At 38.1% G+C, this 13,603-nt stretch overlaps 1 protein-coding gene across 1 annotated transcript in view; it reads right to left on the reverse strand.

Annotated features, from left to right (window-relative positions):
* Positions 1-13,603, reverse strand: part of UNC13C (unc-13 homolog C) — a 685,158-nt gene that overhangs the window by 40,184 nt on the left and 631,371 nt on the right. Inside the window, 1 exon segment of the mRNA NM_001206460.1 lies at positions 11,917-12,064. Coding sequence (NP_001193389.1) covers positions 11,917-12,064 — 148 coding nt within the window.

Here is a 13,603-nt window from a genome sequence, read left to right on the forward strand (position 1 = left end):
ACACACACACACAAACTATAGTAAACTGCAGGTATGAGTGGTTATTAGCTAGATCTTTGACTGCAAGGCCAAATTTCAAGTGTTCTGTCATTGTTTTGTTTTAGAAAGAAAATAATTTTGATTTTGTTTAATTTTAGAAAAGTCTATATGTTACTATCAGAATTATTTAAATACAGCTTAGTCTTTAAGAAACAACTAACAGAGAGCACTTTAAGTGAGAAAGCAGTGTTCTGATACCTCTGATATTCTGCATAGTCTTGGAATTAGATCTAGTTTTCACCAAATTGAGAAATGAAAAGATGCCCCTCCCCTACACACAGTTGTCTGGATAGTGTTAGAGCAAAATTAATCTTCTAACTATTTATGTTAAAAAATGAATGAAGTAACAATGAAATAACTCTTTTTCAGACCTAGAAATACATACACACACACACACACACACACACACACTTAGATGAATGCACAAAGAACAATAATTTCCCCATTACATGACATATAATAAACATCTGCTTTGTGCTGTGAGGATGCTTAGATTTTGCAAATGATTTCACCAGAGGCTCCCAGCTGTCTCAATCTGATTTCTGATTTTCAGAGATGAAACCCTGGGTCAGATAAACTGCACTATGAGAAAGTGGAAGCTGGGATTTTGATGACTTGGCCACAGTATAATGGAAATATCCTTGTGAGTGAAAAGCTCATATACTCTTTTATTCATTCTGGACAGCTCAGTCATCAAAATGCAATGTTTTTTTTTCTCAGTCCAAAGATAATTATTCTGATGCTTGACTTGTTTATTTTAAAATGTTTATCTTTGATGATCTGAGTGAAAGACTTGGCATGGAAGAAAAACCTAGCAAAGCCATGAATATTTGCCTTTGTATCCACTGGGGTATCATCAGCAAACAGATGGAAACTCAAATTAGGGTCATTTTGGAAGGTTTAGGAAAGAGGCTGTTTATGAAGGTTTAGGCGGGGGTTAAGGAAAACACAAGGAATAGCGGGGCTGTTAATACCTGTAGTCCCTGAAGCCTGAGGGGCATAAGTAGCTGCTGGGATCCTAAGGGAGAGTTTTCTAGGGAAGGCAACTTCTAGAGACTTAGAGTCAAAGGACAAAGTCAGTCTGAATGAATGGATCATGCCCCGAGGAAGCAGAGAGAAGGAGTACCTGACCTCACTCTTTCCTCCCAGGGAGCTTTGCATGGGCTCCCTACTGACTGAACCCAGTGGGAACCAAACAGTAAGAGAATCCATAGTTGTAATGCATACAGCCAGCCTCCTAGGGAGAGAGGAGGGTAGCAAATGAAAGATATTCAGCACAGTCTTTCATTGGAGTTTAACTAGCATTTAGCACAAAGCCTGGCACATAGAAAATGCTCCTAAGGGTGAGTTAGTTGTGACCTTAAGTCTCTCCATCTAACTTTATATAGCTCTTTGAGCTTCTCCAGTGGCACTCATTATCTTCTGCCTGTACAGAAACTACTGAACAGCATCAGCCATCAAACTGTGGGCTCCTCTCTTTCACCCCTTTCTCCTGCCCTCCTTTCTTCTCCCTCTTCCTCTTTTTGGCTGTAAATACACTTGCTTTCAATAAAGATGTGTAATTGCATCAATTCAAATATGAGGACTATGTCATATCACATAATTCTAAATTTTCTGCATTTAACTTCCCAGCATTTTTTTTTTTCTAAAATTCACTAAATTTACCTACTTTGTATCTAGCACTGTTCTGAGCACTTAGATTCAAAGGATGAGTAGGCAAGGTCCCATCTTCCCAAGGTTTACATTGGGAGAGCAGAGAAATGTAGATAAGCAATCATGATATGACTCTATCTGCAAGGGGAGTGTTACAAAATGGCATTTCTGCGGGTGGACCCAAGGGTGAGAAGAGTAGAAAAGAGAGAGAAGACCAAAGTAGCAACAGCTTTGCGCTTACACACATGCATGTGCACACACACACATACACACACACACACAGAGTGGACTCTAGAGGTGAGAAATCAGGCTATATACTAATAGAAAGGGCTTTCTGAAAGCAGAATGCATTTTCTTAATTTCAACCTAGGTTCCTATAGTATAATTACTTCCAATTAACATTCAAAAGATTCTCTGGCCACTAAGTATGCCCAGTACTGGGGGTCAGAATGAGAAGAAACTGGGGAAGTAAGGAAGATGTTCTTGGGGAGAGAGTTTCTTGCTGATGTGAAAACAATACCAACTGAAAGATTATCTCCTGGGCAGCAGGGAGCTTTAGTCATACCAGAATGAGAAGTAAGGAGGATGAAGCAACTTCAATTATTCAAAACTATAGAGAAGAGAGCTTGAGTTGTAGAAAGTCATAATGACAGATTCTGCTTTCTTTGCTGATTAAATTAAGTGTGATACAGTGGGAAGGGGCTTGCCTCTGCCACTCACCTCCATGACTTTAGCAAGTTTATTAATATATTTGCGATTCTTTTCTTACCCTGACAAGTGTGGATGAAGTTACTCACCCGAGGATTGTTGGGAAGACTAGCACAGTGGTGGCCAACTTGCTTTTGGTGCCCAGGATTGCTCGGCATTACTGTCACCTTATCTAACACATTTCTACCCTGGGAAAGGATTCGGTGTTCTCAGAACCATATCACATCACCACTCCTGTTAAAGATTTTTATGTACAACTTTTTGATTGCACTGAAGAGCCTCATCTAGAGTTGAATGTCTTCAGACCAACTGCAGTGTTTGAAGAGCCAAAGCACACAAACCCTCCTCAAGTTTTCCACTGTATCCCCCAAGAAATGCTAACCCCTATCTTGGAAGGCAGTACTAACTAGTGGAATCCCACTGTTCCAGGGGTAAGACGATGACATAGGTCTGTTGGAGGGGATTCTGGTTATCTGGTGATCTCTGATAGCCTGATTAACTAAAATGAGAAACCAGGTCTGACTATGGTTCCAAGTCAGTATTAAATTGAAGATGGCTGAATGGATTTCAATATTATTTCCCTGCATACCCTGAAGACATTCTTCAACATTTTCCACAGGTGGGATCAAGGTGAAGTTCCAGTTGTGGCCCTTGACCTTAAAACTAATCTCTTTATTTCAATGCCAGCTCTTCTGCCAACTATATACCATTAAGGTTAAGTTCTACATTTCTGATAAGAAGAGATCTTTTCTACAGTAAGTTCAGTTCAGTCGCTTAGTCGTGTCCGACTCTTTGCGACCCCGTGAATCGCAGCACACCAGGCCTCCCTGTCCATCACCAACTCCTGGAGTTCACTGAGACTCACGTCCATCGAGTCAGTGATGCCATCCAGCCATCTCATCCTCTGTCATCCCCTTCTCCTCCTGCCCCTAATCCCTCCCAGCATCAGAGTCTTTTCCAATGAGTCAACTCTTTGCATGAGGTGCAAAGTACTGGAGTTTCAGCTTTAGCATCATTCCTTCCAAAAAAAAATCCCAGGGCTGATCTCCTTCAGAATGGACTGGTTGGATCTCCTTGCAGTCCAAGGGACTCTCAAGAGTCTTCTCCAACACCACAGTTCAAAAGCATCAATTCTTCGGCGCTCAGCCTTCTTCACAGTCCAACTCTCACATCCGTACATGACCACAGGAAAAACCATAGCCTTGACTAGATGAACCTTTGTTGGCAAAGTAATGTCTCTGCTTTTGAATATGCTACCTAGGTTGGTCATAACTTTCCTTTCAAAACCACTTCACAAAGAGTTTCTTTTCTTCTTATGAACATATCTTTTATAATTTGAACAACATGATTAGAGATAATTAATCCTTATATATAATGAATATTGAAGCATATTCATAGATTCAAAATGTAGCTATCTGATGTACATTTTAGATGAAAATGTACTATACTTTAGCAGAAAATAGATTATTATAATGACCAAGATGGTATTTAAATTTTAAGAAATTTCAAGTAAGCAAGGACTCAAAGATATTGCTCATAAAGAGTTAAGAAGAGGATAGGGTATAGATTAAAAACATTTCATTTCATATATTTTAATTTACACAGTCATTTCTTTTTGCTTTATGAGCCAGTTGTAACTTAGACATAAAAAAATTCCCTTTGGAAAGATTTTTAGATTTAAGTTCCTCAAACTGTGATAAATGCTCAGGTAAGGAAACAGAATATGACCTAGGATAGCCCAGCAATTAATCATTCTGTGCCTCATTCCAAATTGTTATCCACTGAAAAAAATCCTACTTAATATGTTAAAGTTTTGTACATTTTTCACTGTCTTCTACTGTATGAAATATTCGAAGAGCCCTTGGTATAATGAAATAGCTGTTAGAGAAGCTTTTTTTTAAATGATGATGAATAATGTAATTAAGATGCAAGAAATGAATTTTGTAGCAGCTTCTAAAACTGTAAGTAGCACATCTTTGAGAAACAACAACAAGGAGAAAGTATAAATTTTCAAGGAGACTACCCAAGTTAAACCATAGCGTCAACTTCAAGAGGAAGAGTTTGGTAATTATTACAAATATTAATATAAGTTCTACTAATGTTACACAAAATAGTGTTAAAAAGTGCCTTAGAGTTCCTTACACTATCATAAGTGTCAAACATAAGTAGTGATACGGTGAATTTTGCTTTAAAAACAAAATAAACTGTTTCCTCATAAAAATAACTGACAATATGCTTGACATATTGGGATTTTAAAATTGAGAATGCAAGTATATTCTTTCTTGGGCAGTTTCTGAATCCAAAATACCTTTCTCTTTCTACTTTCATGACTCAGTTTTTCCACTGACTGTTCTACCTTTATTTGTCTTCCTGAGTCAAATTGTTCCCTCTTCTAACACAATTTCAAGCTGGTTTTAGAAAAGGCAAAGGAACCAGAGATCAAATTGCCAACATCCTCTGGATCATGGAAAAAGCAAGAGAATTCCAGAAAAACATCTATTTCTGCTTTATTGACTATTCCAAAGCCTTTGACTGTGTGGATCACAATAAACTGTGGAAAATTCTTCAAGAGATGGGAATACCAGACCACCTGACCTGCCTCTTGAGAAATCTGTATGCAGGTCAAGAAGCAACAGTCAGAACTGGACATGGAACAACAGACTGGTTCCAAATAGGAAAAGGAGTACGTCAAGGCTGTATATTGTCACCCTGCTTATTTAACTTATATGCAGAGTACATCATGAGAAACGCTGGACTGGAAGAAACACAAGCTGGAATCAAGATTGCTGGGAGAAATATCAATAACCTCAGATATGCAGATGACACCACCCTTATGGCAGAAAGTGAAGAGGAACTAAAAAGCCTCCTGATGAAAGTGAAAGTGGAGAGTGAAAAAGTTGACTTAAAGCTCAACATTCAGAAAACGAAGCTCATGGCATCCAGTCCCATCACTTCATGGGAAATAGATGGGGAAACAGTGGAAACAGTGTCAGACTTTATTTTTCTGGGGCTCCAAAATCACTGCAGATGGTGACTGCAGCCATGAAATTAAAAGACGCTTAGTCCTTGGAAGGAAAGTTATGACCAACCTAGACAGCATATTCAAAAGCAGAGACATTACTTTGCCAACAAAGCTTCATCTAGTCAAGGCTATGGTTTTTCCTGTAGTCATGTATGGATGTGAGAGTTGGACTGTGAAGAAGGCTGAGCGCCGAAGAATTGATGCTTTTGAACTGTGGTGTTGGAGAAGACTCTTGAGAGTCCCTTGGACTGCAAGGAGATCCAACCAGTCCATTCCGAAGGAGATCAGCCCTGAGATTTCTTTGGAAGGAATGATGCTAAAGCTGAAACTCCAGTACTTTGGCCACCTCATGCAAAGAGTTGACTCACTGGAAAAGTCTCTTATGCTGGGAGGGATTGGGGGCAGGAGGAGGAGAAGGGGACGACAGAGGATGAGATGGCTGGATGGCATCACTGACTCGATGGACATGAGTCTGAGTGGACTCTGGGAGTTGGTGATGGACAGAGAGGCCTGACGTGCTGCGATTCTTGGGGTCGCAAAGAGTTGGACGACTGAGCGACTGATCTGATCTGATCTAACACGATTTATGTTACATCACTTCTTATATTGTTTCAGTCTAGTATTAGTGCAAGGTGTCCCAGCCTCTGCACTACTGCCATCTGGAGACTTAAAGATCACTTCCTATTGTAGGAAGCTGTCTTGTACCCTGCACGATGTTTAGCAACCTCCCTGGTCTCCATCCACTAGATACCAGTAACAAATACCACTCCCAGATCAAAGGATCAAAGCTCCTCAGACATTGACAGATGCCCCAGGGGGACAAAATCACCTCTGCTCGAGAACCTCCATAGTAGAGCACCTGGTGTACATAGCACTGGGTTCAGCTTTGAATATATACCTTATGGTACTTGATTTCAGAGATGAGATTCAGTAAATATTTAAGTGAATGCAGGGTATTTTTTGTTGCTCAGTTGTGTCCAACTCTTTGCAACCTCATGGACTGCAGCATGCCAGGCTTCCCTGTCCTTCACCATGTCACCATGTCAAATTCATGTACATTGAATCAGTGATGCCATCCAACTGTCTCATCCTCTATCATCCCCTTCTCCTCCTGCCTTCAATCTTTGCCAGCATCAGGGCCCTTTCTAGTGAGTTGACTCTTCTCATGAGGTGGCCAAAGTATTGGAGCTTCAGCTTCAGCATCAGTCCTTCCAATGAATATTCATGATTGATCTCCTTTAGGATTGACTGGTTTGATCTCCTTGCAGTCCAAGGGATTCTCAAGAGTCTTCTACAACACCACAGCTCAAAAGCATCAGTTCTTCAGCATTCAGCCTTCAGCCTTCTTTATGGTCCAATTCTCACATCCATACATGACAACTGGAAAAATCATAGCTTTGACTAGACAGATCTTTGTCAGCAAAGTAATGTCTCTGCTTTTGAATATGCTGTCTAGGTTTGTCATAGTTTTTTCCCCAAGCAGCAAGCGTCTTTTAATTTCGTGGCTGCAGTCACCATCTGTAGTGATTTTGGAGCCCAAGAAAATGAAGTCTGTCACTGTTTCCCCATCTATTTGCTATGAAGTGATGAGACTGAATGTCATGATCTTAGTTTTTTGAATATTGAGTTTTAAGCCAGCTTTTTCACTCTCCTGTTTCACTTTTATCAAGAGGCTCTTTAGTTCCTCTTCACTTTCTGACAGGTGGTGTCATCTGCATATGTGAAGTTATTGATATTTCTCCTGGCGATCTTGATTCTATATAGCCTTGATGCATTCCTTTCCCAATTTGGAACCAGTCCATTGTTTCATGTCTGGTTCTACCTGTTGCTTCTTGACCTGCATACAGGTTTCTCAGAAGGCAGGTCAGGTGGTCTGGTATTCCCATCTCTAAGAATTTTCCACAGTTTATTGTGATCCACAGTCAAAGGCTTTGCCATAGTCAATGACGCAGAAGTTGATGTTTTTCTGGAATTCTCTTGCTTTTTTGATGACCCAGTGGATGTTGGCAATTTGATCTTTGGTTCCTCTGCCTTTTCTAAATTCAGCTTGAACATGTGGATGTTCTCGATTCACATACTGTTGAAGCTTGGCTTGGAGAATTTTGAGCATTACTTTGCTGGCAAGTGGGATGAGTGTAATTGTGCAGTAGCTTGAACATTCTTTGGCATTGCCTTTCTTTGGGGTTGGAATGAAAACTGACCTTTTCCAGTCCTGCCATTGCAGAGTTTTCCAAATTTGCTGGCATATTGAGTGCAGCTCTTTAACAGAGTATAGTGGTATTTCATTGCCGCAGTACATTGCTAGACTAATAAACGTGTTACTCTTATAAACCAATCTGTCAGCTTCACTTGAGGACTTAAGAATACTTATCTCTCCATTTTGAATTTGTTTATTTTCCAGTATTTGGAACAGAAAGAAGAGTGTTTTTCCAAATTTATAGATTTCAATTGGACTCTTTGGCTCATAAATTTCTAATGAAACTCTACCCCTTGTCATTTTTTCTTATTATTATTACTGGAAAAAGAGGACATCTAAATCTATTCTAAAAAGAGATCAAAGAAAGAGGAAGAGAAGGTGAAAACAGAGAGAATTGAAAAAGAGAAAATAAAGAATAAGTGAGCAAGATATAGAGTGTTTTTCTATGCCACAAACCCATTTACGTAAAAGCTGAATTAAAAATATTTTCAAAGGAAAGTATATCTTCACTTTGAAGACAGTGAAAAATATAGCCCAATTAATTATTCATTTTTCCGTATATTTAATGTTACAATTAATTTTCTAACACAGACAAGGATAATGCAGAAAGGAGAAAGAGATACAAAAGAACATTTTAACAAAAGAAAAGGAAAGAAGAAAATGGACTAAGGAAAGAGTTTATGAGAATATGAGAACAAAATATAGATACTTTAAAAAGCACAGTTAAATTTCTAAAGGATTCCAATTTCTTTTACACAGCATGTTGATTAACACTTGAATGATAATTCCTTAATACTTGCACATGTATGAGTTAGAAATTAAGGAGACAAAAAATCAGTTTGCATTTTATAAATCATAATGTAAAATATTTTTCAAATAATGTTCACTGTGTTATAAGTTGTTTCTCTAATTAGTTCTGTATTCCTAACTTGCGAATTTGTAAGAGAAAAAGTTCAAGTAAAGGAGAAAGATTCATTCAGGGTATTTGACCTTTATAATTTAATTATTATCAAGAAGATGCAGGCATGGTGGTTAAGAGCACAGGATACAGATCTAGAGTAGCTGAACTGGAACCTGGCTCCCTACTTTCTAGTAATGTGACCCTGGATTTGGGTTCCCCGGGAGTGAAAGCTGAGACAAGCATTCCACAGTAAAGGATATACTTGGGAAGTTGTCCTCTCAGAGAGGATGGAGCTTCATATCACAGGGGAATTCTGGAGTTTGTGTAGAACTCATGTTAGAGTTTTCCCAACTGAGGAAGCTAAAGTTTTATTTGTTTTCTTTTCTGCCAACTGCCTATCCTCCATTGGCCAAGGGCTGCTTCCTGGGATACTGACTGTCTGACACCCTAGCTTAGCCTGGATGGGGCACCTCAGGCAGAGGGTGGAAGGGGTTCTCAGTGTGTAGCATTAGCTCCCATTTCATATTTTATATTTGAAAGACACCATAATACCAGAATGGTCTTTCTAAATTGTATTAACAAAATATAAGATTGGCAAAAATTAAATATAATAAATCTTCATGGGTATTTGATACTGTGCCAAATCCTAGAAAATTATTTGGATAATTGCAATTGTATTTAAACTGGAAACTGAGACCTTATCTGATCATTTTGGACTCTACCTTGTACTAGGATAAGAAATACAAAAAGGGGAGAATTGATCCTACTCTAATTGTAAATACTCATCTGCAGGGATATAAGAGTGGCACCCAAGCTCCTCTCTTTTAGTACAGCCCAGGTCAAGCATTCATAGAACAGCAGACCAGTCCATTTAAGTAAGACTCTTGAGAAGTCAACTTTTCCATGTTTGTCATTTAAAGAACCTGAGGAAGCTGAGGTTCTTTAGAAGACAAAGAAAACATGGACTGGCCCCAGGCATTTGGAGGTCATTTAGGGTCTGTTACAGAAAATGGAGATTGTGTCCTTTAATATGTCCTATTTTTGGTTGTGTTATAAAGAATTCTAATATTCAGTGAATTTTCCTCTTATCTCTCCTTTCCATATTTTATGAAGGATATGGTATTGTTGCTCACTTTATTATTCAGTCTGTGGTAATGAGTATTGAGATAGGATTGTGATAGAATTAGAGTAAAATATGAATAGAAACTCAGAAACACTGCATCCATTAATTGGTGATACTGGCTTGCCTCATTTTTGATTGAACAAGGGTTGTGTTATATTAGGCAGCAGTATTTCTTCCTTCCCCTTCTCCTCCAATTTAAAAGTATAAACAACTATCTGAGCAGGTAGAGAGGAGAGCTAGAGAGAGATGGCAGGTGACAGTGAGGAAGTCCTCATGGTCATCTAAAACGTGGAAAGAATATATGAGCTCCATTGGGCCCCATGGAAGAAGCTGGTCATCAGTCTTCTTGCTGGGACCTCATTACAGAGGGCTGGACACTAGAAGATATTCAAGGAGCAAGAAGCCATGGCATGTGCTGCAGGAGGCAGCAACTGAGGGGTCCCTATAGGGACCTGGGCAGACTGCATTCATCATCAAGTTCAACGGATAGGAGGTTCCCTAGCATTGGGCCCCTGGGAAAGTCAGCATATGGATTCAACTGTAGGGGGACTTTAAAGATATCTCCCCCTCCCTTCAATTTCTGCCCCCAATACCCTGAAGCAAGAGGTATCTAGGAGATGATGGGGAAGGGGAGCAGAGGGCACATCAAACACGCCCCACACCTCAGGTTCTGTGGACCTGATCATGGTGGGCTGGGACCAGCTGGAGCGATGCCAAGGGAGGGACAGAGGAGGAGATGGAAATAGTTTCCATGGAGCATGCTTGAAGGTAACTATCAGAGAAAAGGCAAAGTCATTTCATATCTAAAGCTTACCAATTTCAATTATGCAGAAAAAATTGTGTTACTTAAAAAAAGCCAGAAAAGGTAAGTAAAAAAGAAAAAGACCAGGACTAAAATAATTAATATAGTCAGGATTATTGGGATAATGAATCCTCTTATTCCCCCACTCCCCATATATTTTTAATGTTGCCATACAATTCATACAAAACAAACATGTGTACCAAATTCCATACACCAAAGTTGAAATTCATATGTAGTTTTTTGGTTTGACATCTCTGCTGAAACATGGGTTGCATGTATATACACATAATGTATACCTATGAACGTAAAGCTAAGTTTTTAAACACTCACATTCTCTTGAGAATAAAGCAACAACACTATTATGATGACTTGTGTTAGAATTGCATTCATATTTATAGTTTGGAAAACCTTGAGAGATCATGATTCAAGGAGTAATGTATTTCTTGACAAGGCCTTACACTCAACTCTCTTCTCCTTTTTGGAACCATCCTAAGATGTAATCTGGGTTTGAAGATTGCATTAAAAGGGGTGTTTGTAGCATTTATTGGACAAGGTCAGAAAGCACAAAGTATTAGATAGGTCAAGCAGCTACCTAGCACCTACCTTGGTATTATCTTCAAATGTAGTTAGAAAAGTGAAAATATCCATGATGAAACATAGATAAGTCTGAAGGATTTTTATCAAGAAAAAAAAAATCTGTGTGCTTCCTTTGGAAGGATCTCTCATGAAAGAAGTTGTGTCCTCCTCCTTATTTTGATTATAGTTGGGTGCAATTTATTATGTTCTACAATTTGAGCCTGCATTTTTTTTTTTTTTACTTAGAGTGACATTTTCAGTAATCACTCAGAAATGCCAGATTTTAAATGCATGTAATTACCAAAATACAATAAATCACAAAGCAACTTGAAAGAAGGTTCTTTAACAGTAATATCCTAGAAACTTATGAGTTGGCAACTTTGACATATGAAATAGATCTGAGTTTCCACTAACATACTTGGCTCTTTTCAAAGACTTAGAATTTTCTTCTATAAAATTAAGAGTAAATGAGATTTCCCTCCTGAAAACCCAAGAACAGGACATTATTTTCATTTGAAGTTAGGATCTGAGGAATTATTATTGTACTTTAGAAGTTACTGAGACCGATAAACACTGATTATTTTGTACTAATTTGAGAATATCACAGTTATGGTTATTCACAACGAGGGTTTACTAAATTTTATGAAATTAAAACCAACAGCAAATGTTAATTATTCCATACAATTTTAGTATTAAGCATATCTCAGTATTATTGAAATTATTTATAAAATAAGTTTCTAAAAATTGAGTATATTTTTTTTACAAATCATAATCATCATTCTTATTGATGCTTTAATTTATTATAGTCAAATTACAGATATTATTTATAGTGATTTCTATGTTGAAGTTGAGTTGTATTCAGTTTACCTCTGTTCATGTCCAATGTGTTACTTACTCTGTGAGGTTTGGGTGTCTATGAATTTCTTTATCAAGGCATCAGTCGTTTGGGTATAAAGACTGAGAGCATATCTCAGAGACTGAAGATCTGGGCTTTTCTCCAAGAAATTCTTTTTCAGGCCATTTCCTCCTGCATGAAAGTATTGCTAAAAAGAAAAGAAAAACAATGTAAGCAGAGGCATTTAGAAAAGCAGTATTAGATGAGGGATTTTATGGCCATAATCATGAGGTCCAGATGGAATAATACAGTATGATTAACATAAGATAGATACAAAGACACAGTACTGTATGGCCATGACCACGTCATCGCCATGCAGTTCAGGTTACCTTAGTATTTCAAGTGTTGCTCTCATTTAAAACTTTAGTTAAATGCGATCATGAAGATGCAGAGGCCGGATGCTTACAGAATGCTAGGTTTAAGACAATGTGTCAACTCGATTGTTGACTTCTGTTTCCAGAGCATGAGAAAAATATCCAGGTTTGTCAGATTTCACAAATAAAGTATCTTCTGGTCACATATTTTCCAGATACTGATTTGCAATTCTAGGGCAAATGCCCACTGCTCCCACCTTCCCTGTGATCTAATCAGACAGTGGTACACACACATAGGCCACCCTTAGAAACCCAATGTCCCCTAAACTGTGTCTGAGAAATGTAATAAAACAGTTTCTTTCTTCTTATTTTTCTTTGCTACAGACATCCAACAACTCAAAACATCACCATATTTATAGGTTAAATAATAGAGAAGATATATATTTGACAATAAATATGGTCATTGAGGGATGTCAGAGTTTCTAATGTTGCAAGTATTAAGCACAGACTTCACTTCAGAGGGCAGATTATTTATCTCAAGATATATGATAGAGCTAAGGATGTTATTTCCCAGCAATTTATAGATAACATGTTTATTGTATTTTGTTAAGCTTAGATAAATGGGTCTGTCTTGCCCTGTACTAACACTAAACTTCACCCGCACTGCAACCCAGCTCACTAGGATATAGGACTCTCACAGGATGGCATGTTTTGAAAAAGCTCAACAAACGATTCTGATACACTCTCCTGTGTGTCATCAGTCTAGCCTACTCAAAGATTTCCAAGGTAAAACACGTCAACTGAAAATTCAAAATTACTTCAGTTTTCTTCCCTCTGCAGAAACATATTCTGAGCATTTGTAGGCATTTGGTTGGAATTTTAGAGACTATAATATAGAGAAAATTAAGGGCACAGGCCTGAGAAAGTAGGCAATGGGGATATAAATTGAAGAAAGTGTTCTACAATCACAAACTCCTTCCTCAAAAGGAAAAACCCATGGTCACTTACAATCCCATTCCATTGTAGCTGAGTGCACTGTGAAAACACAAATTGCACCTAAATCCACCAATGATTATGACGAGGAGGCAGAGAACAATGAGGAAAGCCTTTTCTTATTTTTGAAGGGATGACTAAGATATAATATTTAAACATTTTCTATACCTTGATCTTATATAAATATTAGATATTGTGACATATAGAAAGCAATTATTGCGGAGTTAGAGTCCAGAACCGACAAACAACTAATCTCAAAAATATACAAGCAACTCCTACAGCTCAACTCCAGAAAAATAAATGACCCAATCAAAAAATGGGCCAAAGATCTAAATAGACATTTCTCCAAAGAAGACATACAGATGGCTAACACTTGAAAA

This window comes from Bos taurus, chromosome 10 (genome assembly GCF_002263795.3).
Source record: "Bos taurus isolate L1 Dominette 01449 registration number 42190680 breed Hereford chromosome 10, ARS-UCD2.0, whole genome shotgun sequence".
Classification (NCBI taxonomy): domain Eukaryota; kingdom Metazoa; phylum Chordata; class Mammalia; order Artiodactyla; family Bovidae; genus Bos; species Bos taurus.